We start from the raw sequence: 27,461 nt of genomic DNA on the forward strand, positions 1-27,461 counted from the left end.
GTTATTTATCTGTAAAACGAACAAATGTAAGAATGTTTGTCAAATTTTTCTGATCCATCCTTAACTTGTTTGTAATACGAGTTTTTCTACCAGCAGTATATACAGTGCAGTGATCCATCCTGTTTGTCAACCATCTTGAAACCTGGTTGATCCAGGTTACTCATGTATTTCAAAAAAGACCTTTCTATAAGTATCTAATGTCCCCATTTCCACCTCCTGATGGTGGGAGTCCTGAACAAGTGATTTGTTTACTAAATATATTTTGTGTGGGGGTTGGTGATTTGTTTTACATTCTACACTGAAACGTAGAAGGTTGGGTGAGATGATAAACCATCTTTTTTATTTATTCTGAACAGATTACATAGCTTGGAGAAACAATGTTATGTCTCACAAACATGTTAACAATAAGGTAAAATTGAACAAATATTTATTGTTATTAAGACTTAGATGGAATTACATAAACATAAAGTTTGGTTACATTAAGGGTTTTAATACTGAACTTGTTTGTAAAACAGAAATGTATTTTTGTACATCTCAGATATTGACTGTTTACGCTTTGTTCTTACGCTGCTAAATATTTAACTGAATCTCGATGGTAAACTTAAATCCTTTTGAAGGAAGTTGGGAGAAACTATCAATTGATATTATTTTACGTTGTTAATATAAACAAAAATTGAATCATAATTTTCATTTGCTATTCAGGAATCTGACACATTGGTTGAGGAAGGTTTGAGAAGACTAGGTCTACACAGCTCTTCACTCATCTGCATCTGGTATGTCCAAGTCTTTAGAGATCCTATTACGGCCTGTTATGTAAAGAAATAAGTGTTATTAGTGCACGTCTGTGAGAAACTCGGCTGTCAAAGTACTTGAAGGTTATTTCTGTTTCTCACACAAACTGTTTGCAACTCGAAATATTCTCAGACTGTGTTCTTGTTTTGGTAAGTGTGTCAATAACACAGAAGTAACATCCCCCCTCCTCAAACAAAAACTGTAGCTTTATTTATTGGTAATTAAGTTGCTCAATTAATGTCCTAGATATTAGAAAAAATAATTATTTTTGATAAACTGTGTTAAGTTTCCACTAGAGTAAATTGGTAGCTAGGCCTAAACATATAACTTGCTATATAGTATGATAAGCGTAGTGCTACAGAAAATATTCAGTTTGCTTTACTTAGAACATAAAATCTTAAAACAATAATAACTGTGCTGTGTATAACTTTAGGTAAAAATATGGGTACTTGTACAGAATTTGTCTGGTAACACACAGTGTTAGAGACGCATCCATTCTGTATAAATGCCAAAACAGGATAATATGGCACGTGTTTCTTATGCCTGTCAGCTTTAACTTAGAAATCTCTACATGAGTAACCTCTTACTGGTTGAGGAGTGAACCCAAGAAACAAGTTCTCTCAACATTTGAAAAATATCTTTTTAGGTGATTTATAAAGTCTTGTTTCCTAGTGCCATCTATTTATATGCAAAAACGGCTCGTTTGGGTTGAGAAAATATTTTACATAGAAGAGCGAACATGTAAAATATTTTCTCAACCCAAACGAGCCGTTTTTGCATATAAATTTCTCAACAAGTGGGTTTCTCGACATCACTGATTATTAGTGCCATCTATTGTCTAAATCATTAAGCTTCACTTATTAACTTAATTGAAATATACACACGTACTGTTTTAATTGGAACCAAATTCAGTTTTAAAAAGACTAATGTTGTTGTAATAATGTTTATTTAGTTGGACTACTGGGGAATTTGTATAAAGCAAATTTCACTACCGTTCTGTTAACAATTAAACAGAAAGATTAAACGTTTGTTCAGATTGTGAGTAGTTATGTAGTACATGATTTTCAATGAATACAAACGTCTTACCTTCACAATTAACTTCCTTCTCATCTCGACATTCAGCAATCCTAATATTTTCAGTCACTACTTCCATAAACAACTGGCCAGTAGGGCAGGCTTTTATTTTGGGAGTACCACTCGTGCAGTCAATATATTTTTGACAATCAGACTGGAACGTAGAACGGATTAGATATTCGCAAACAGATGTCTCTGGGGTCGTGGATTTGACTTCTATTGTTCATTCGAATTTTATATTAAAAAATGTATAAATAGTTTAATTACAAAGACAAGCACTGCACTTGTATAGCAAAAACTCGTACATTTTATCGAACTGCAATACTTGTTGATACAGTGTTTCTCCGAAAATACGACAGGGCTTATATTAATTTTCACTCCAAAATATGACGCTAGGGTTTATATTAATTTTCACTCCAAAATATGACGCTAGGGCTTATTTTCGGGGGATGTCTTATTTTGATATATTAAAAAAATGAAGTTACAAAGTAAAACTATTAAACTAACCATTTAAAATAAACTATTATTAAACTATTAAACTAACTGATTAATACTTAAACAAACTAATTAACTAACTATTAAACTAATTAATAAATTAATTTTTTTTTATTTCTTTCCTCTTCCTGCCACTCTTACCTAGGGCTTATTTTAAGGGTAGGGCTTATATTAAAACTATCCCCAAAAATCACACTAGGTCTTATTTTATGGGTAGGTCTTATTATCGGAGAAACACGGTAGAAACTAGCTGGGTGTACCCGCATCCTGGACGGAAGTCTTATAAATTCATTATTAATGGAAAGTTATTCTAGGACATGAAAAGATTATATAGAATTAAAAAAGATACACCCATAAATTTACAAAAACATAAAATGTGAAACCGTAAGTTTGGGTGCATCTCCTCACGGACCCAACAAATCTTCATGCCAAATTTGGTGAAGATCCATCGACAGGAGAGTAGTAGGGTTAAAAAAAAAATAACTTGGAAAAACATTAATAAATACTGCAAAATTGAAAATTTGTGTATTTGCCCATGGACCTAATGAACCTCCATACCAATTTGGTGAAGATCCATCCACACTCGGCCCGGGATGGCCAGGTGGGTTAGAGCGTTGGACTCGTAATCTAAGGGTCACGGGTTCGAATCCCCGTCGCACCAAACATCCTCGCCTTTTCAGCCGTGGGAGCGTTATAATGTGACAGTCAATCCCACTATTAGTTGGTAAAAGAGTAGCCCAAGAGTTGGCGGTGGGTGGTGATGACTAGCTGCCTTCCCTCTAGTCTTACACTGCTAAATTAGGGACGGCTAGCGCAGATAGCACTCGTGTAGCTTTGCGCGAAATTCAAAACAAAAAACAAACCATCCACACTTTGCAAAGTAGTTACATGGACAAACAACACAAGGTACTATTATATTTATATAGATGGCGCCAGTGCATTAGATGCGCGGTTTACATATTCATTATGTCATATCTGAACCTTGAGAATGGAGAAAAATAGAGTTCTCTGTGACGGGAAACGGGAAACTCGTGACCCCTATTGCAACTGTACAGGCACAAAGGATAAAAATTTCGCTAAGTTGGGGATTGCACATTATGTAATAAAAAACATTTTTCCAGTATCATATATGAGAAAAAGTTCCCTTATAGTGTGGCGTTTAATTATCCACCAGAGCTACACACTATCTCCTTTATCATATATAATTACATGTGCTGGCAAGACATAAACGTGACTGTTGTTTAATACCCAACTTATCAAGCTGGTACGAACTCCTCTGTAGTATCTCCGACCCTCCGAAAAGGTGGTATTATGTAAAAACAAGAAAACCACGTCTGATACATTAAACAAACATTCATTCTCTACCTACATTTTCTTCCGGTAATTTTAACTTCATTTTGTACCATTGTTCTGATTTTCAGAAATTGAGTTTGATCTTTTGAGATATGGGAGGAACCCACACTTTTACTGGTTTTATTTCAAGGTATTTTAACTATTGTATGTAGAAAAATGTTCCCAACTCTTATTTCGGTAAAACATTAGGTTTAGTCGGAACTTCAAATGTTTCTTTATTTGGAAAATAAACAAACATTATATCTGCAGATAGGTGATTTTTACCTGATATGGTTGTGGACTCTGTAACTGATTCTACTGTTGTTTCCGGATCGAATGAAGAAGAAATATACTCGGCAGTGGTTATTTTGTGAGGTGCCTCTGTGGACGATGGAAATTCGTCACAGCGGACTAACTGGTATGCGAGATCAAAACCCCGGCTGGTGGCGCTGTTATCGGTGATGAACTTGAGGTTGATAAAACTCACTTTGGTAGGAAAGGGATACATTTCTGATAGAGAAATAATAATTCGAGTCAACAGTAAAAGAGCACCTCAAAATATGGAGACGTGTTAAAAATAAACTAATACATAGATGGCGTTGCTGTTTTTTTTTCTGTTTCACCTTCGTGAAGTATCAACGAATAGTATAAGAAAACTTTCTGGTTTATTGTAAAAAATTGTAGGAATGGGCAAAATATATTGATTCAAGCTTCAAGTTTTTTACTAAAGACTCGATATTTTATTTTTCGTAAGAAGATAAAACTACCAAATAGTGTCGCGTTTTTATTGTAGTTTGTAATGAATTAAATATACAATAATAATTTCTTGATATCAGTGGTTGTCAGCAATAAATATTCCTTTTTATTCAGAATTTTTTAACTGATAATATTATGAAGTTGTTATAAATAAATACATATATACTTATTACATCGAGAATTGATTTAGGCCTAAGAGGAAACCAGAGCTGTAAACCTTAACTTTGACCTTTTACATGTCCCTTTCTACCAGGGTAAAATAAAAGTTGTGTGGTAACTTTCACCTTGGACTCTGTTTTCTTAAGGGAATACAGAAACGTCTTACCCACGTGATTGTTTTTTAACGTTGCCACAGAAACGGTTATCAACATTAATTCCTAAGTAATCTCTCGTGCAATCGTCGCTCTTCTGCAAAGAAAAATCTACAAATGTGATCTTCAGCCAACAGATGTCGCGACCGAGCTTAGTGATAGTATATGTACAGTCCATATTGTTAGAGTAACTGACTGGGTAGCCACTGCTGGTTATATTTCCTGTTCTTTGAGTTAGGTAATAATTGCATCTTGGTGGATGAGGTGTCACTGTAACTATAATAACAACAAAAAATACCTAACGTAAGTATTTGATACGCAAGTAACTTGCGTAAGATCATCATATTTTAAAAAACAGCAGACGTCTATTCAGGTGTTCTGCTGAGAAAACCATAATACCTGTGATCTACAGTGTTGTGCATTTGTTAAACAATGATACAATCAAAATGTTACCACGATATGGTAAGGAAATCTTTGTAAACAATGATATAATCAGAAGGTTACCATGATATGGTAAGGAAGTCTTTGATAAACAATGATACAATCAAATGATTACCACAATATGGTAAAGAAATTCTAACTCACTAAAGACAAGCAACATCGTGGGCATGTTAGTAGTTTTAACAAGGTAAACTCCTTACTAACGAAGTCCACTCTAAGGTTTAATTGTTGACACCTAAAAACACTAAATATAAGGTTCTATTCTCTCTTTGCTGTATTCGTATCCATTCTTTCTTGGAAGTTCACGGCTACACTGGGATAGAACTTCTGATTTTAGAGTTATAAGCTCTTACCATTGAGCCATGGGACAACGGGTTCATATTACTTGCTAATAAGTGTTTACAGTATGTAACATAGTATTATAGTGAAGTAAACACTAAAGACATACCTTAAATATATCACGTGGCATAGCTGAAAATTAGGTACAACTCGCACGTATTACACAGTTACAGCTTTACATAGACGGTCAAATCTGGGTAGGGGCTCGTGCCCCTATGAAATCAATGATCACAACATAGCAAATAATCCCCAATCATTGGTGCCCTCAAAATCCAAATCTGTTCTGTCACCAATGCAACTTTAAATACAATGCAAATAATAGATATATAAATCTGCGTATTTTGGGTTATAATAACGGTAATAATACAATGAATTCGACATAAGCACAACACCAATTTAATGTTATTATAATAAATATACAATGAATTCGACTTAAGCACAACACCAATTTAATGTTATTATAATAAATGTTAAATTTCTTAAAGCAAATAACACCAAAAAATAAACCCTACCGTCCCTGGTGGATGGTGAAGTAATCAGAGATGATTCCGTGGACGATGAGATGTCGTTACAGGAAATTAGTTTGTAAGTTAGATAAAAACCGCGGTTGGTGGCGCTGTTGTCGGTGATGAACTTAATGTCTATATAGTTTTCACCGGGTGCGAATGGAGTTTCTGAAAAATAAATTCAAAAGAATGAAATACCACCATTACACATGCAACAACCACCTGTCGAGGAACTTTGAAATATAATCAAAATACTTAACCGCACATTTTGTGGTGTTGTAGTATTTTTGTTAACCCTAATTTCTGGCTGTCTTACCTACTCTCCTGTTCATTATTTCTCCACAGAAACGGCTTTCTCCTATTTCCAGATAGTCTCCTGAACAGTCCTGAGTGGCCTGAACGGAGAAGTCTACAAAGGTCAGTTCTAACCAGCAGGTGTCGCCACCGTTTCTAACGAATCTGTATGTACAGTCCATGTTGTTGGAGTATTTTTGAGGATATCCCAGACTCGTTATTATACCTTCTGGGTGTCTTAGAAGGGCGTTGCAAAAGGGCGGCGGGTGCGGTGTTGTTACTGTTTAAAAAAACACAAAACAGGATCTCAGCAAGACTAAGTGTTAGTAGGATATCAAGTTATACATGATCATGACCTGTTCTGATTCTTTTAGTACAGAGGTTAGATTTGTTTTGAATTTCACGCAAAACTACTCGAGGGTTATCTTCGCTAGCCGTCCTTAATTTAGCAGTGTAAGGTTAGAGGGAAGGCAGCTAGTCATCACCACCCACCGCCAACTCTTGGGCTACTCTTTTACCAACGAATAGTGGGATTGACCATCCCATTATAACGCCTCCACGGCTGAAAGGGCGAGCATGTTTGGTATGACAGCGATTCGAACCTGCAACCCTCGGATTACGAGTCGAGTGCCTTAACCACCTGGCCGTGCTGGGCCCCAGAGAGAAGGAACAAAGCACAAACAATATCTAATAGCTAAATATACGTCAGAAACTCTAGCCTCCCCAGTGGCATAGCGGTATGTCTGCAGACTTAGAACGCTAAAATCCGGGTTTCGATACCCTTAGTGGGCAGAGCACAGATAGCCCATTGTGTAACTTCGCGCTTAACTACAAACAAACAAAGAAACAGACAGAAACCCAAATATCGGTTTTATATTTATTGTTACCAACTGACGTAACCGTTTAGCGTACTTCGAAGACGTATTGTAAAGGTGACGTAAAAAGGTGGATTCACATTTGAACGCCTACTGACACTATTACACTTCCCAAAGGGCTATAAGGGTGCAATGACAGGTTTGGTGATAACCGGTCCAGTTGTTCATAAATTATAATATATGCAACGGAGTTTTGGGAAAGTTACAGGTGCGAACAGTAAGTAAAAAATGAAATTAGATGAATTAGGTTTGTGAACGCATTCCGTAGTGTCGCAATTTCCATGTAATGATGGCCTAGCGCGTTAAGGCGTGCGCTTCGTAATCTGAGGGTCGCGGGTTCGTGCCCGAGTCGTGCCCTCCCAGTCGTGGGCGTTATAATGTGACGGTCAATCCCACTATTCGTTGGTAAAGAGTAGCCCAGGTGGGTGGTGATGACTAGCTGCCTTCCCTCTAGACACTGCTTGTAAGGGGACAGCTAGCACAGATAGCCCTCGAGTAGCTTTGTGCGAAATTCCAAAAACAACAACAACAACAACAAACAACAATATCCATGTAATGGCATGAGTTTGTTTGTTTGTTTGTTTTTTTGGAATTTCGCACAAAGCTACTCGAGGGCTATCTGTGCTAGCCGTCCCTAATTTAGCAGTGTAAGACTAGAGGAAGGCAGCTAGTCATCACCACTTACCGCCAACTCTGGGCTACTCTTTTACCAACGAATAGTGGGATTGACCGTCACATTATAACGCCCCCACGGCTGGGAGGGCGAACATGTTTGGCACGACGCGGGCGCGAACCCGCGACCCTCGGATTACGAGTCGCATGCAATGGCATGAGACGTTACGTCATATTACGTTGTAATGACGTTATCGTTCACGTGAAAATAGGATGGGTGTATTGGGCTGATTTTCACAAGGTTCTGGGGAGAGGGGTCACTGTATGCACTACTTCTCATAACAACCTATCGTATATCTACAATACCAACACATACATAATATATAAAGTACATTTTGTAATAGTGACCTGTGTTGCCAGGTGGATCACATACCCACTCTAACAAGTTGTTTTACCTTTCTTGTTGAAGAAAGTCACACACTGATTACCCTTGTAATCTAACTCGGATTGTTGTTACTAGGAAACAAGTTAGAGAACGTTCTATTACCTCTGTTGCTAGGAGAAGGATCACAGTTTGTTTTTTGATGGATTTCTAGGCTGAATCCTTTCCCCCATCGGATCCAATTTGTGTGAAAGTTCAAGAATAATTTATTCTTCCAATATGGAAAGTCCAGCGTCACTAGAAAAATGAAAATTGCTACGTAAACACAAGTATTAACAACTCACGTGCACACAAGTTCTAAAAAAATTATCCCGATAACAAAACCGTATATTATATTATTTTAAACAAAACTGTGTATTACATTATTCTTAACAATTGTTTGTTTGTTTTTTGGAATTTCGCGCAAAGCTACTCGAGGGCTATCTATGCTAGCCCTCCCTAATTTAGCAGTGTAAGACTAGAGGAAAGGCAGCTAGTCATCACCACCGACCGCCAACTCTTGGGCTACTCTTATACCAACGAATAGGGGGATTGACCGTAACATTATAACGCCCCCACGGCTGAAAGGAGGAGCATGTTTGGCGCGACGGGGATGCGAACCCCCGACCCTCAGATTACGAGTCGCACGCTTTAACACGCTTGGCCATGCCGATCCCCTCTGTTAATGCATTGTCATGTTCTGTCTAATGGAAAGTCATTACCATTTTGCTATGTGGCTTTTCCTTCGTTTGTACTCGGTAGTTTTATACCTCATGTAGGCCTAAATAACTTTAAAACAGTCTGAATTGGCAGTTTCGTTATGCAGATTTGCCCTTGTCCCGGATCACTGATGAGGGGTGGAACTTAGTGACAAACAGTGAATCTATATTTATATTGTTTGTTCACATATAAACTCAAACTTACAAAATGAGGTACGTGTGCTGTGCCGTGTTTGTGTGTGTTTTCTTATAGCAAAGCCACATCGGGCTATCTGCTCAGCCCACCGAGGGGAATCGAACCCCTGATTTTAGCGTTGTAAATCCGGAGACGTATCGCTGTACTAGGGGGGGGGCCGCTGTGGTTATCGAACCCAGGTTTTTAAAGTTATACATTTTCAGACTTACCATTTAGCCGCTGGAAGGATAATTTTGAGTAATTTAAGTTCAGTTTTAAATATTATTGCTGTAAGGACATGGAGAAACAAAGTGACACGACAGAACTAAAAGAAATATATAACGGACGTTAAGCATATAATTTCATTAAAGTTCACTGCACATTTATTTATTTATTCTGTAATTTGTCGACTTCATTTCTGTGAGCGAAAGGCGTGGCAAAGTAAACATCACTTTAGTAACATTTAAAATAGCGTGAGCGAGAATCCCGACTGTACCGGAAGATTGTTTCCTGGGATGACTTTTCTTTTACTTTCTCCGAAAACAGAGCTATGTAAATATGTTTTAATGTGAATATATATTTATATGATAACAGGTAATATAAAAGGAAACAAGTTTTTTTATGTGGCAAGTTCCACAGCTCTGGACTTACATGTTTGTTTTGGACGTAACATACGACCGCAGTATCGCCGACTGTCCACACACAAGAAATCACAAGCACACTGGTTAGAATTATCCAACTGGAAATCGTTTACGTATATCTTAACCTGCAGAACAATAAGGTATATACAGAACAATATTTCATACACAGAAATAAAAAACAACATATTATGAAAACCTGCACTCACTATTGATACACAGCTCACCCAAGCGGAGTTCCAGATAAAAGTTACGGACGGTAAGAAATAGCAAAACTGTTTAGTTTGTTTATAGTATCTCAGTATGTACTGAATAAAGACATACCTGGCATACTTCAGGCTTGTATTTTCTTATTGTATATACACAGTTTAACAATGGCGGATAGTAGAGAGGATAGCCTGGACTCTCTATAGTAGCAGTGTGACTGAAAATTAGCTCGTTACAACTGCTTCCACGGTGTCCTTTTATCATAGCCTCTAATCCTAAACAAAGAATAGAGTTAACATTAGTAGAGTGACTTAGGAGTACACTACGGACTGTACATAGTAACAATCTAACTCAGCAGTATAGTCTAGACTGAATATAGTAACAATCTAACCCAGCAGTATAGTCTAGACTGAACATAGTAACACTGTAACTTAGGAGTATAGTCTGGACTGAATATAGTAACAGTGTAATTTAGGAGAATAGTATGGACTGAATATAGTAACAGTGTAACGTAGGAGTATAGTCTGGACTGAATATAGTAACAGTGTAATTTAGGAGTATAGTCTGGACTGAATATAGTAACACTGGAACTTAGGAGTACACTACAAACTGTAACAATCTAACTTAGGAGTATAGTCTGGACTGAATATAGTGACACTGGAACTTAGGAGTACACTACGGACTGAACATAGTAACAATCTAACTCAGCAGGATAGTCTAGACTGAACATAGTAACATTGTAACTTAGGAGTACACTACGGACTGAACATAGTAACAATCTAACTCAGCAGTATAGTCTGGACTGAATATAGTAACACTGTAACTTAGGAGTACACTACGGACTGAACATAGTAACAATCTAACTCAGCAGTATAGTCTGGACTGAATATAGTAACAGTGTAATTTAGGAGAATAGTCTGGACTGAATATAGTAACACTGGAACTTAGGAGTACACAACGGACCGTAACAATCTAACTCAGCAGTATAGTCTGGACTGAATATAGCAACATTGTAACTTAGGAGTACACTACGGACTGAACATAATAACAATCTAACTCAGCAGTATAGTCTGGACTGAATATAGTAACACTGTAACTTAGGAGTACACTACGGCCTGAACATAGTAACAATCTAACTCAGCAGGATAGTCTAGACTGAACATAGTAACAGTGTAACTTAGGAGTATAGCCTGGACTGAATATAGTAAAAGTGTAACTTAGGAGTATAGTCTGAACTGAACATAGTAACAATCTAACTCAGCAGTATAGTCTGGACTGAATATAGTAACACTGTAACTTAGGAGTACACTACGGACTGAACATAGTAACAATCTAACTCAGCAGTATAGTCTAGACTGAACATAGTAACAGTGTAACTTAGGAGTACACTACGGACTGAACATAGTAACAATCTAACTCAGCAGTATAGTCTGGACTGAATATAGTAACACTGTAACTTAGGAGTACACTACGGACTGAACATAGTAACAATCTAACTCAGCAGTATAGTCTAGACTGAACATAGTAACATTGTAACTTAGGAGTACACTACGGACTGAACATAGTAACAATCTAACTCAGCAGTATAGTCTGGACTGAATATAGTAACACTGTAACTTAGGGTACACTACGGACTGAACATAGTAACAATCTAACTCAGCAGTATAGTCTGGACTGAATATAGTAACAGTGTAATTTAGGAGAATAGTCTGGACTGAATATAGTAACACTGGAACTTAGGAGTACACTACGGACCGTAACAATCTAACTCAGCAGTATAGTCTGGACTGAATATAGCAACATTGTAACTTAGGAGTACACTACGGACTGAACATAATAACAATCTAACTCAGCAGTATAGTCTGGACTGAATATAGTAACACTGTAACTTAGGAGTACACTACGGACTGAACATAGTAACAATCTAACTCAGCAGTATAGTCTGGACTGAATATAGTAACAGTGTAATTTAGGAGAATAGTCTGGACTGAATATAGTAACAATCTAACTTAGGAGTATAGTCTGGACTGAATATAGTGACACTGGAACTTAGGAGTACACTACGGACTGAACATAATAACAATCTAACTCAGCAGTATAGTCTGGACTGAATATAGTAACATTGTAACTTAGGAGTACACTCCGGACTGAACATAATAACAATCTAACTCAGCAGTATAGTCTGGACTGAATATAGTTACACTGTAACTTTGGAGTACACTACGGATTGAACATAGTAACAATCTAACTCAGCAGTATAGTCTGGACTGAATATAGTAACACTGTAATTTAGGAGTACACTACGGACTGTAACAATCTAACTTAGGAGTATATTCTGAACTGAATATAGTGACACTGTAACTTAGGAGTACACTACGGACTGTACATAGTAACAATCTAACTCAGCAGTATAGTCTAGACTGAATATAGTAACAATCTAACTCAGCAGTATAGTCTAGACTGAACATAGTAACAGTGTAACTTAGGAGTACACTACGGACTGAACATAGTAACAATCTAACTCAGCAGTATAGTCTGGACTGAATATAGTAACACTGTAACTTAGGAGTACACTACGGACTGAACATAGTAACAATCTAACTCAGCAGTATAGTCTAGACTGAACATAGTAACATTGTAACTTAGGAGTACACTACGGACTGAACATAGTAACAATCTAACTCAGCAGTATAGTCTGGACTGAATATAGTAACACTGTAACTTAGGAGTACACTACGGACTGAACATAGTAACAATCTAACTCAGCAGTATAGTCTGGACTGAATATAGTAACAGTGTAATTTAGGAGAATAGTCTGGACTGAATATAGTAACACTGGAACTTAGGAGTACACTACGGACCGTAACAATCTAACTCAGCAGTATAGTCTGGACTGAATATAGCAACATTGTAACTTAGGAGTACACTACGGACTGAACATAATAACAATCTAACTCAGCAGTATAGTCTGGACTGAATATAGTAACACTGTAACTTAGGAGTACACTACGGACTGAACATAGTAACAATCTAACTCAGCAGTATAGTCTGGACTGAATATAGTAACAGTGTAATTTAGGAGAATAGTCTGGACTGAATATAGTAACAATCTAACTTAGGAGTATAGTCTGGACTGAATATAGTGACACTGGAACTTAGGAGTATAGTCTGGACTGAATATAGTGACACTGGAACTTAGGAGTACACTACGGACTGAACATAATAACAATCTAACTCAGCAGTATAGTCTGGACTGAATATAGTAACATTGTAACTTAGGAGTACACTCCGGACTGAACATAATAACAATCTAACTCAGCAGTATAGTCTGGACTGAATATAGTTACACTGTAACTTTGGAGTACACTACGGATTGAACATAGTAACAATCTAACTCAGCAGTATAGTCTGGACTGAATATAGTAACACTGTAATTTAGGAGTACACTACGGACTGTAACAATCTAACTTAGGAGTATATTCTGGACTGAATATAGTGACACTGTAACTTAGGAGTACACTACGGACTGTACATAGTAACAATCTAACTCAGCAGTATAGTCTAGACTGAATATAGTAACAATCTAACTCAGCAGTATAGTCTCGACTGAATATAGTGACACTGTAACTAAGGAGTACACTACGGACTGAACATAATAACAATCTAACTCAGCAGTATAGTCTGGACTGAATATAGTAACATTGTAACTTAGGAGTACACTACGGACTGAACATAATAACAATCTAACTCAGCAGTATAGTCTAGACTGAACATAGTAACACTGTAACTTAGGAGTACACTACGGACTCAACATAGTAACAATCTAACTCAGCAGTATAGTCTAGACTGAACATAGTAACAATCTAACTCAGCAGTATAGTCTAGACTGAAAATAGTAACAATCTAACTCAGCAGTATAGTCTAGACTGAACATAGTAACAATCTAACTCAGCAGTATAGTCTAGACTGAACATAGTGACACTGTAACTTAGGAGTATAGCCTGGACTGAATATAGTAACAGTGTAACTTAGGAGTATAGTCTGAACTTAATATAGTAACAACCTGACTTAGCAGTATAGTCTGGACTGAATATAGCAACACTGTAACATAAGGATGTAGTCTAGATTAAATATAGTAACAGTGTAACATAAGGATGTAGTCTAGACTGAATATAGTAACAGTGTAACTTAGGAGTATAGTATGGACTGAACATAGTAACAGTGTAACTTAGGAGTATAGTATGGACTGAACATAGTAACAGTGTAACTTAGGAGTATAGTCTGGACTGAACATAGTAACAGTGTAACTTAGGAGTATAGTCTGGACTGAACATAGTAACAGTGTAACTTAGGAGTATAGTCTGGACTAAACATAGTAACAGTGTAACTTAGGAGTATAGTCTGGACTAAACATAGTAACAGTGTAACTTAGGAGTATAGTCTGGACTGAACAGTGTAACTTAGGAGTATAGTCTGGACTGAACAGTGTAACTTAGGAGTATAGTATGGACTGAACATAGTAACAATGTAACTTAGGAGTATAGTATGGACTGAACATAGTAACAGTGTAACTTAGGAGTATAGTATAGACTGAACATAGTAACAGTGTAACTTAGGAGTATGGTCTAGACTGAACATAGTAACAGTGTAACTTAGGAGTATAGTCTGGACTGAACATAGTAACAGTGTAACTTAGGAGTATAGTCTGGACTGAACATAGTAACAGTGTAACTTAGGAGTATAGTCTGGACTGAATATAGTAACAGTGTAACTTAGGAGTATAGTCTGGACTGAATATAGTAACAGCGTAACTTAGGAGTATAGTCTGGACTGAATATAGTAACACCGTAACTTAGGAGAATAGTATGGACTGAATATAGTAACAGTGTAACGTAGGAGTATAGTCTAGACTGAATATAGTAACAGTGTAATTTAGGAGTATAGTCTGGACTGAATATAGTAACAGTGTAACTTAGGAGTACACTACGGACTGAACATAGTAACAATCTAACTCAGCAGTATAGTCTGGACTGAATATAGTAACACTGTAACTTAGGAGTACACTACGGACTGAACATAGTAACAATCTAACTCAGCAGTATAGTCTGGACTGAATATAGTAACAGTGTAATTTAGGAGAATAGTATGGACTAAATATAGTAACAGTGTAACGTAGGAGTATAGTCTAGACTGAATATAGTAACAGTGTAATTTAGGAGTATAGTCTGGACTGAATATAGTAACACTGGATCTTAGGAGTACACTACGGACTGTAACAATCTAACTTAGGAGTATAGTCTGGACTGAATATAGTGACACTGGAACTTAAGAGTACACTACGGACTCAACATAGTAACAATCTAACTCAGCAGTATAGTCTGGACTGAATATAGTAACATTGTAACTTAGGAGTACACTACGGACTGAACATAGTAAGAATCTAACTCAGCAGTATAGTCTGGACTGAATATAGTAACACTGTAACTTAGGAGTACACTACGGACTGAACATAGTAACAATCTAACTCAGCAGTATAGTCTGGACTGAATATAGTGACACTGTAACTTAGGAGTACACTACGGACTGTACATAGTAACAATCTAACTCAGCAGTATAGTCTAGACTGAACATAGTGACACTGTAACTTAGGAGTACACTACGGACTGTAACAATCTAACTTAGGAGTATATTCTGGACTGAATATAGTGACACTGTAACTTAGGAGTACACTACGGACTGTACATAGTAACAATCTAACTCAGCAGTATAGTCTAGACTGAACATAGTGACACTGTAACTTAGGAGTACACTACGGACTCAACATAGTAACAATCTAACTCAGCAGTATAGTCTAGACTGAACATAGTAACAATCTAACTCAGCAGTATAGTCTAGACTGAATATAGTGACAATGTAACTTAGGAGTACACTACGGACTGAACATAGTAACAATCTAACTCATCAGTATAGTCTAGACTGAACATAGTAACAATCTAACTCAGCAGTATAGTCTGGACTGAACATAGTGACACTGTAACTCAGGAGTATAGCCTGGACTGAATATAGTAACAGTGTAACTTAGGAGTATAGTCTGGACTGAATATAGTAACAGTGTAACTTAGGAGTATAGTCTGGACTGAATATAGTAACAGTGTAACTTAGGAGTATAGTCTGGACTGAATATAGTAACAGTGTAGCTTAGGAGTATAGTCTGGACTGAATATAGTAACAGTGTAACTTAGGAGTATAGTCTGGACTGAATATAGTAACAGTGTAACTTAGGAGTATAGTCTGGACTGAATATAGTAACAGTGTAACTTAGGAGTATAGCCTGGACTGAATATAGTAAAAGTGTAACTTAGGAGTATAGTCTGAACTGAATATAGTAACAATCTGACTTAGCAGTATAGTCTGGACTGAATATAGTAACACTGTAACATAAGGATGTAGTCTAGACTGAATATAGTAACAGTGTAACATAAGGATGTAGTCTAGACTGAATATAGTAACACTGTAACATAAGGATGTAGTCTAGACTGAATATAGTAACAGTGTAACTTAGGAGTATAGTATGGACTGAACATAGTAACTGTGTAACTTAGGAGTATAGTATGGACTGAATATAGTAACAGTGTAACTTAGGAGTATAGTATGGACTGAATATAGTAACAGTGTAACTTAGGAGTATAGTCTGGACTGAACATAGTAACAGTGTAACTTAGGAGTATAGTCTGGACTGAACATAGTAACAGTGTAACTTAGGAGTATAGTCTGGACTGAATATAGTAACAGTGTAACTTAGTAGTATAGCCTGGACTGAATATAGTAACAGTGTAACTTAGGAGTATAGTCTGAACTGAATATAGTAACAATCTAACTCAGCAGTATAGTCTGGACTGAATATAGTAACACTGGAACTTAGGAGTACACTACGGACTGTAACAATCTAACTTAGGAGTATTGTCTGGACTGAACATAGTAACAGTGTAACTTAGGAGTATAGTCTGGACTGAACATAGGAACAGTGTAACTTAGGAGTATAGTATGGACTGAACATAGTAACAGTGTAACTTAGGAGTATAGTCTGGACTGAACATAGTAACAGTGTAACTTAGGAGTATAGTCCGGACTGAACATAGTAACAGTGTAACTTAGGAGTATAGTCGGGACTGAACATAGTAACAGTATAACTTAGGAGTATAGTCTGGACTGAACATAGTAACAGTGTAACTTAGGAGTATAGTCGGGACTGAACATAGTAACAGTGTAACTTAGGAGTATAGTCGGGACTGAACATAGTAACAGTGTAACTTAGGAGTATAGTCTGGACTGAACATAGTAACAGTGTAACTTAGGAGTATAGTCTGGACTGAACATAGTAACAGTATAACTTAGGAGTATAGTCTGGACTGTACATAGTAACAATGTAACGTTAAGCATTCAGTAAACAGTTAACTTACCTCTAAAATAGGAAGACAAAAAGAGTGGTAGGACAAGTAGACATGTACGGATCAGGCGACATGACTTTTCTCTGCAGTTTGTTTGTAATTTCTAGAAACACACGCGTTAAAATAAAATTTATTTCCGATCTTCTTCAGTAATAAAAGTCAATTTAAGCTACATGTTAAATCCACTGTTACACGCACGTTTGAAACAAATCGGTTGACGCAGTGTGTTCCAAACTTTAAATAGCGTCGCCCCTTAACATTAACATAATTTTTGCAAGTGGTAACAGCAAAATTAAAATTTTCTTCATGTATTTTTAATATTTTTAAATGATAAAAAGAAGATTGTTAGAAAATGAGTAACTGTGAAAGTTATAGTTTTATTAGATTTTCGTTGTCTCCAATTCTGTTTATTTCGTCAATGTTTTTTGACTCTCCCTCAAGTAGTTTGGAAAACACTGCGTAACGTTTTAAAATTATCTTTAAAACTGATTTAAATACCTTTAAATTAAATTTTCTATTACATCGAATATCGTTCTTTCTATGAAAAGTGTCACATTTAGCAAGATATCACAGCAGTTGTCTCATAACCAACTTATTCTAAGTTTTTACGCCTAAAAGAATTTTTATTTCTCGTTTAAGAAATGTTTGCTAGTTTGTTTTAATTTCTCCAGAAAGCTTCTCAGTGACTAGCTGTCCTTAATCTTGAAGTGATAAATTAGAGTGACACCTCCAAGAACTTTTGAGAATACTTTTTTCCTATCGAAAAGTGGAATTGAGTGTAACACTATAACGCTCCCACAGCTGAAAAGGCTAGCAGGTTTGAGACGATATTCCAATCTGTTACACTGATATTACGAACGAGTTGAGTGTCGTAACCACCAGGTTTATTCTAAGAATTATAGAGGTTTAGTTAATCTATCTTCCGGTGAGGCAGAGGTAAATCTACGAACTTACAGCGCATAATCTGGGTTCAGTCCCCGAGGTGTACTCAGCAGATAGACGTTACTCTTTAAACAGAAAAACAAACAAAACAATATTCATTCATAGCTTAAATAAAATTAATGGTCCACAGTTTGAAGAAACCTAAAATTAATTACTTTGCTTTCCTTTTAATCGTTTTGCACGTGTTCGTTTTTAATCGATAACGGTTAATTAATTCCATGATTTAAAGTGGTTAAAATATATGTTTATTATTAAGTAAAACGCTACAAAATGGGCTATCTGTGCTGATCCAATCACAGGCATCGAAAACCTGGTTTTTAGCCTTATAAGTTCATTGACATCGCTGAACTACAAAGAAGATTTGTGTGTGTTTGTTTTTTGAGGAGGGAAAAGCTACTTTTCAAAGTTGAATAATCCTGAATATACTTTTCAAGGCAAATTATATTTAAGATACTGGTGTGAAATTATATTACTGTCCACGTGCAATAAATACACTTTATTTATACCACACTCCATCGTCTATGAGTGGAAATAACACATAGTAGTAAGTAGTTTTTAAATAATTATTGTTTATCTTAACGGTCATATCCATGTTGGCTTTCTAAGTCTGAGATACTGTTATATCCATGTGGATCTAAATTCGAGATACTGTTATATCCGTGTGGATCTTGTTCAAGGTATCATATCCCGGTAGGCCTAAAGATCATAATATCACTATAGGTATGTAGGCCTAAGATCAAGATACCCAAACTAATAGATTACTAATCATTATTATTTCGAGTTTTAAACAGTTCTAGAGCTGCCTGTTTATATAAAGTTATAGTTTTTTTCCTACCAGAAAGAACAAGCAGTGTGTGTGTGCTATTTTCTTATAGCAAAGCCACATCAGGCTGTTTACTGTGTCCACCGAGTGAGAATATTCTGTTTATTTCACTTTACTTAGCAGAAACATAGACTACTTTTAAACACACCAAAGAAATTCTGCCTTCTTTTAAAAGCTGTAAGGTCTGACAGGAGCGCTAGCTCGAAGCGACATCTTCAAATAATAATATAAAAAAAATTTGGCGGTATTTAACTTTTTTTCTAAATTTAATATTTATAAACTATATCTAAACGAAGTAACTTTTCTAAGACATTGATTCAAGTTATAACTAGCCATTAATCAATAAATAAAAAGTTAATGAAGTTGTTATTCCTGACACAAATAAAATAAAACTGTATTAATTAATACTCGTTTCAAGGTTAAATGATTATTAGTACTAAAAACACGCAAAACAGGTTAGTTCAGTTAATAGTACTAGTGGATCTGGCTTACTCCGTTACAGCTGACTAGATGCATTTTCACAAACGGGGCACGTGGAATGCAGCTCTCTGGAACTGTCGACAACTCTTCGCAAAAATAACGCGAAACTGTTGTCAGAGGACGCTTTTATATCGGTTAGGCAACAAAAACCTGACAACGGTATAAATGAAAAGGCGCTTACAGTTATAATGAATCACGTCAATTTTTTGACTATAAAAGTATAATCTTTTGACGCCCACCGGAGAGGAGCCAGATCTCAGCAGGAGTGATAAATAATTCGTCACTCACCAACAATCTTGCAACATGCTGGGAAATGCGTAAGCTAGAGAGCAAGTGGAAGTGAAAATGAATATTCTGAGAAAAAAAAAAGAAGAAAGATTTGTCAAGAGCGCGCGCTAGTTGTTAGTAATATAACTTCCGTCGAATCACCGGTTGTACAAGAAACACGAGGAGCGTCCTTCGATTGTGTTTGTATTCTGAATCACTGCTCGCGTGCTAACGAATCTTTACATCAGTTTGATGTAAACCGCTTCGAGTTGCTTTCATTGAGTCAAGTTTAAGCAAGTGTTATGCCACTTCATTTCACAGATGTCTACTTCATCCACTAGGAAAACTGAATCGTCTATAAATCATCTTGGAGAAGGAACGAAGAGGCATTTCCTTGCCTCAGAACACCATCCATAGATTGATGCTGTAACGTTACGAAGGCTGCTGGGAATGCACACACACTTTCTAAGAATTCCAGTTTTTCTACTCATTAATACTGAGGTTACAATAAAAACTTTCAAACCAGGAGTGTAGTTGTTTTTAGCCACGTGAGGCAATTTGTTGTGTTTATTACAGGGAATTGAACCCTATGTTTTAGCGTTGCAAATTCGTAAATTTACCACTGTCCTATAAGGGGACAAAATCAGGTTGGAGGACAAGGCAGGAGATCGTTTTCACGTTCGCCACTTGGTGTCTCATGATTTTGTTTCTACGTCCGTCACTTGGTGTTTCATAATTTTGTTTCTATGTCTGTCCTTTGGTGTCTTTGTCCTGAGTAGACATTTGCTTGTACTGTTAATAATTATTGAACTGTTGTTGTTGACACCATCTATATGTAAGTGTTACTACACTAAGTAATTATTTTAAGACAAAATTATTATATGAAAAAAGTCATCCGTTGAGATAACGGATAAGTCTACGTATTTAAACAGCTAAAATCAAGGGTTAGATTCCCCTCGGTGGATACAACAAATAGTCCGATATGGCTTTGTTATAAGAAAAAACACACAGTTATAAAAATAATAATTTTCCTGAGTAGCATTAATACTTATATGCTTAATTAATTCTTGATAATGTGACCTGTTATTGAAACGCCACCTCACTTCTGACAAGTTCATGTACAACGGTAAAATCCTGAGCTCGATTTCTCACGGTGGTCAAACTGTTGTGTAGATATAAGCTAAAACACAACCTTATTTCTATTTCATGTGACACAAACCAATAAAAAATTCTTAATTTAAAAAAAAACAAGAAAGGATACCATTGTGCATCGCGAAGTAAAAATAATGAACATCAGTGTCCTATCATTTTAGGATGATGTATCAGTTTTACGTGTAAGTATTCTTATTGAATGGTTGAGTATTTAAACGTGTTAGGCCTTGTTTATTATGGTTTAATGTTCCAGTCACGTGATACGCTATTCTGTAAAACCCTGCGGCAGTGCTATTACAAATTTGCCGCGCTTTTCACCGATTAACAAATATAGAGTTAAGTACTGGTGTGTTTCAGCTTCTGATTCATTACGATGAACACTTTATCTTGTACTTGTTGAAATGTATGAAACGGTTCAAGTTCTCCATCTTGTAACACACGAACACACTCTTTGCCTTTCACATCTGATCATCTTTACGGAAGGATTCCCTTGATATCTGACATTTGAGATACCTCAACTGGAAGCATCTGATCCTTTGTTTTTAAAGGATTCTCTCGGAAACTGACACTTCAGATAGTTTGATCTTTGGTGTGATCGCTTCACAACCCGTGTTGTAGCGAACCATCATCTATTCCCTTCTAGAGTTTAAGTATAATTCACAGATGAGACACGTACAACACATTGGTGTATACAGAAGAGACACGTACAACACATTGGTGTATACAGATGAGACAAGTACAACACATTGGTGTATACAGAAGAGACACGTACAACACATTGGTGTATGTAAGACACCTTTAGCCATAAGATATTGGAAGTTATCCGTCCTCATATTTCTGCAACAATAAGACATTTTCTTAGTGGCCTCGTGAGTTGACACAATAAACTTGTAAAACGACACAATTCATCAGAGACCAACAAAATGGACTCGTGAGTTGACATAATAAACTTGTAAAACGACACAATTCATCATAGACCAACAAAATGGACTCGTGAGTTGACATACTAAACTTGTACAACGACACAATTTATCAGAGACCGACAAAATGGACTCGTGGATAAACATAACAACCTTGTAAAATGAAATTTAAGCCTATTGGTTTTATAATGTTCGATCCGTTGATAACTAGTAGTCTAAGTGTTGGCAGTGAATGTTGTTAAATGGCTGCCTTTCATCTAGTATATTACTTCAAAATTAACAATGGCTAGTGCGGGTAGCCATCTTACAAGTTTGCGCGAGGTTTAACCAACCAACAAACAAATTTATCTGATATGGAACTTTGTAATAAGTAGTCCTACCAATCTTACTCAGTATTTCATGAATATATCATCAACTACTATAGAGCTTCAGATATATAGTTATTAAAAATAAAAAGTTTCGAAATAAAGTCGTTTCCATCGAAAAACTAACAATGTCCATTACATAATCACAACACGATTTTACTGAAAAGTTTTGGACATCACAGGTTGGGTGTGACCAACGAGAGAGCATGTCAGCGGTGAATCCCAATAACTTGTGATCCACGTCTCGTTGCTACAAACCTAAATAAACTCGGTATTTGAAGGCTGTAGCCGACAGTCAAATCCCACTGTTTCATCATGAAAAAGTAATTTGAAATTGGCGACGGATGGTGTTGATTGGTTTCTGCTCCTCTTGTCCATCACAGGTAGTCCCTGTGTAGCTTCGCTCGAAGTTCTGAAATCAACTGACTAATTGAGCTGTAGTTCTATCCACAGAAGATGCATTCTTTGTCAGTTTTTACGTCAAGATGTGGTAACTATAGTAACTTAAAGTCCTAGGTTTTAATATCATGGACGAGACTTTCCTCTTGATCAAGATTTTAAAGAAATAATTTGTTTTTTAATTAGCATTAATAATATAAATATTTATCGAAACATTTCTGTGGTTATGATCTTACACATCGATAGAAAGAAATATCTTTCATTTTACTGACAGTTTATCATACTTTTGCTATTATATCGATATTACGTTAACTGAAACGGATAGTTTATCACACTGATAGCGTGTTAATTTATGCAGATAGTTTAACACACTGGTGTTATAATATGAATGTCACGTTCATTTATACAGTTATTTTAACATACTGGTGTTATAATATGAATATCACGTTGATTTATACAGTTATTTTAACACACTGGTGTTATAATATGAATATCACGTTGATTACACAGATAGTTTAACACACCGGTGTTATAATATGAATATCACGTTGATTTATACAGTTATTTCAACACACTGGTGTTATAATATGAATATCTCGTTGATTACACAGATAGTTTAACACACCGGTGTTATAATATGAATATCACGTTGATTTATACAGTTATTTTAACACACTGGTGTTATAATATGAATATCACGTTGATTTACACAGTTATTTTAACACACTGGTGTTATAATATGAATATCACGTTGATTTACACAGTTATTTTAACACACTGGTGTTATAATATTGATATCACGTTGATTTATACAGTTATTTTAACACACTGGTGTTATAATATGAATATCACGTTGATTTATACAGTTATTTCAACACACTGGTGTTATAATATGAATATCACGTTGATTTACACAGTTATTTTAACACACTGGTGTTATAATATGAATATCACGTTGATTTATACAGTTATTTTAACATACTGGTGTTATAATATGAATATCACGTTGATTTATACAGTTATTTTAACACACTGGTGTTATAATATGAATATCACGTTGATTACACAGATAGTTTAACACACCGGTGTTATAATATGAATATCACGTTGATTTATACAGTTATTTCAACACACTGGTGTTATAATATGAATATCACGTTGATTTATACAGTTATTTTAACACACTGGTGTTATAATATGAATATCACGTTGATTTACACAGTTATTTTAACACACTGGTGTTATAATATGAATATCACGTTGATTTACACAGTTATTTTAACACACTGGTGTTATAATATTGATATCACGTTGATTTATACAGTTATTTTAACACACTGGTGTTATAATATGAATATCACGTTGATTTATACAGTTATTTCAACACACTGGTGTTATAATATGAATATCACGTTGATTTACACAGTTATTTTAACACACTGGTGTTATGATATGAATATCACGTTGATTTATACAGTTACTTTAACACACCGGTGTTATAATATGAATATCACGTTGATTTATACAGTTATTTTAACACACTGGTGTTATAATATGAATATCACGTTGATTTATACAGTTATTTTAACACACTGGTGTTATAATATGAATATCACGTTGATTTACACAGTTATTTCAACACACTGGTGTTATAATATGAATATCACGTTGATTTATACAGTTATTTTAACACACTGGTGTTATAATATGAATATAACGTTGATTTACACAGTTATTTTAACACACTGGTGTTATAATATGAATATCACGTTGATTTACACAGTTATTTTAACACACTGGTGTTATAATATGAATATCACGTTGATTTATACAGTTATTTTAACACACTGGTGTTATAATATGAATATCACGTTGATTTATACAGTTACTTTAACACACTGGTGTTATAATATGAATATCACGTTGATTTACACAGTTATTTTAACACACCGGTGTTATAATATGAATATCACTTTGATTTATACAGTTATTTTAACACACTGGTGTTATAATATGAATATCACGTTGATTTATACAGTTATTTTAACACACTGGTGTTATAATATGAATATCACGTTGATTTATACAGTTACTTTAACACACTGGTGTTATAATATGAATATCACGTTGATTTACACAGTTATTTTAACACACTGGTGTTATAATATGAATATCACGTTGATTTATACAGTTATTTTAACACACTGGTGTTATAATATGAATATCACGTTGATTTATACAGTTATTTTAACACACTGGTGTTATAATATGAATATCACGTTGATTTATACAGTTATTTTAACACACTGGTGTTATAATATGAATATCACGTTGATTTATACAGTTATTTTAACACACTGGTGTTATAATATGAATATCACGTTGATTTACACAGTTATTTTAACACACTGGTGTTATAATATGAATATCACGTTGATTTATACAGTTATTTTAACACACTGGTGTTATAATATGAATATCACGTTGATTTATACAGTTATTTTAACACACTGGTGTTATAATATGAATATCACGTTGATTTATACAGTTATTTTAACACACTGGTGTTATAATATGAATATCACGTTGATTTACACAGTTATTTTAACACACTGGTGTTATAATATGAATATCACGTTGATTTATACAGTTAATTTAACACACTGGTGTTATAATATGAATATCACGTTGATTTATACAGTTATTTTAACACACTGGTGTTATAATATGAATATCACGTTGATTTACACAGTTATTTTAACACACTGGTGTTATAATATGAATATCACGTTGATTTATACAGTTATTTTAACACACTGGTGTTATAATATGAATATCACGTTGATTTATACAGTTATTTTAACACACTGGTGTTATAATATGAATATCACGTTGATTTACACAGTTATTTTAACACACCGGTGTTATAATATGAATATCACTTTGATTTATACAGTTATTTTAACACACTGGTGTTATAATATGAATATCACGTTGATTTATACAGTTATTTTAACACACCGGTGTTATAATATTGATACCAGTTTCATCAATTATGTGGAAATTTCTGGTTACGTTAGTCTTGTATATAAAATCGTTACATGAATAAAACTCCAAAATTAATGATAAAATGGAAACATTTTCAACGTGTTGAGATGAGAATTATTAACTTGAGTTAAAGTTTGATATAATTCAAAGTGAATTGTTTAGGAATAAACTATGTCAGAGTATCTCAAGTTCACGTTACAAAACTGTTTACACAAACTTACGTTATGGTATATCTAAGTATATGAAGTCTACTAATTCCAATTCCGTACGAATTGACTAGCCCTCCGCTAGTACAGCGGTATGTCTACGGATTTAAAACGCTAAAATCAGGGGTTCGATTCCCCTCGGTGGGCTCAGCAGATAGCCCAATGTGGCTTTGCTATAAGAAGACACACGAATTGACTACGCTCTTCATTTTATATATCCAGAACGTGCGGTATTCAGGTTCGACGTTTTAAAATATTGGTCGGTTTCTAGTATTACGTATATTAACATGCTTATAAAAAGAAGCCACATATATTTAATCTGATTGATTAACTAAGCTTATGATATGCCATTTTACTTCCCCAAATTATTCTGCTGATAGAAATTTTGTGTACGCTCTGTTGTATCCTGTCGTAAGCACGCTATGTCAACTGTGCTGTCATCTAGGGTACTAAAATTGAAACAAAAAACCTTTTTTTTTCTGAAGTCAAATAAATGATAAATAATTTATTTCTATTATCGTCTCATAGAAATATACTTGTTGTAGGCATAACATAATACTGTTACGTTAATAAGTTAGGTAATGTGAGATGTCTAAAGATGTTCTAAACACTTTCATCACCTATAATTTTATAAAGGATATAGAATTTTAAGGTAGGAATAATGCCCTTTTAGTAACAACAACAAAAGAAAATCCTTCAGTGATTAATTTTGTTATGTAGATTCAATTCAATACGTAGCCAGCTAATTACTCATTTATAATCAAGTCCAACTCAGTAGATAGCCTTTAAGAATTAGATTTATCTTTTAGAATCAAAGTCAACTCAATACTTAGCCATCTTAAGGGTCGTAAAGCTTAATTTTTAGAACAAGTAATCTCACATTTACCAATATTTGCTTGAAACATCTCTAGACATTCATTGTAAATAATCAATTCGATGCTGTTATGTATTAATTTTTAATATTTTATTCAGACGCAATCTGTTGCCGTCCATGATGTCCGACTGTTTACCAGAAATAAACATCCGACAGTTCCCATCGTGAACTTTTAGGCTACTCTTTATTAACGAACAGTAAAATAATATTGGTTTACCTTAATAGAATGACATTTGTATTTCACAAGTTTTTTTATTCTATTTGATTTATATGATATCGGCATTTAAGCGTCAGTTTTTCTTTTGTTAATTCTTATGTAATATCTTCAAGGTATTTTGTCTGATTTCTGTGTCCAATCGTTATGATAATTTCATAAGAAACTGAAATATAGACTATATCTAGACAATTTTAAAAAATATTTCTCGGTGAATTAGCTTTTTATATTTTTCGGGAATGTAGACACATGGAAGTTCAACTGAGCATTGAGTTTTAATCCTGGGTGCAAATAAAGAGTCTTTTGGTTTTGAATATATATATATGCTTAGCTCTT

At 35.1% G+C, this 27,461-nt stretch overlaps 1 protein-coding gene across 1 annotated transcript; it reads right to left on the reverse strand.

Moving 5' to 3' along the window:
* Positions 1–318: 318 nt before the first annotated feature.
* LOC143228726 (CUB domain-containing protein 2-like) lies at positions 319–19,956 on the reverse strand. The gene is made up of 11 exons (XM_076460017.1): positions 19,693–19,956; positions 17,448–17,538; positions 10,105–10,262; positions 9,794–9,908; positions 8,375–8,506; positions 6,363–6,620; positions 6,053–6,214; positions 4,775–5,036; positions 3,979–4,203; positions 1,879–2,082; positions 319–806 (listed from the first exon to the last, which is right to left on the reverse strand). Exons 1-9 carry the CDS (start codon positions 19,714–19,716, stop codon positions 4,146–4,148), a joined length of 1,260 nt encoding a protein of 419 aa, XP_076316132.1. The 5' UTR covers positions 19,717–19,956; the 3' UTR covers positions 319–806; positions 1,879–2,082; positions 3,979–4,145.
* Between the last annotated feature and the right edge of the window lie 7,505 nt (positions 19,957–27,461).

The sequence above is a fragment of the Tachypleus tridentatus genome, chromosome 10 (genome assembly GCF_004210375.1).
Source record: "Tachypleus tridentatus isolate NWPU-2018 chromosome 10, ASM421037v1, whole genome shotgun sequence".
Classification (NCBI taxonomy): Eukaryota; Metazoa; Arthropoda; class Merostomata; order Xiphosura; family Limulidae; genus Tachypleus; species Tachypleus tridentatus.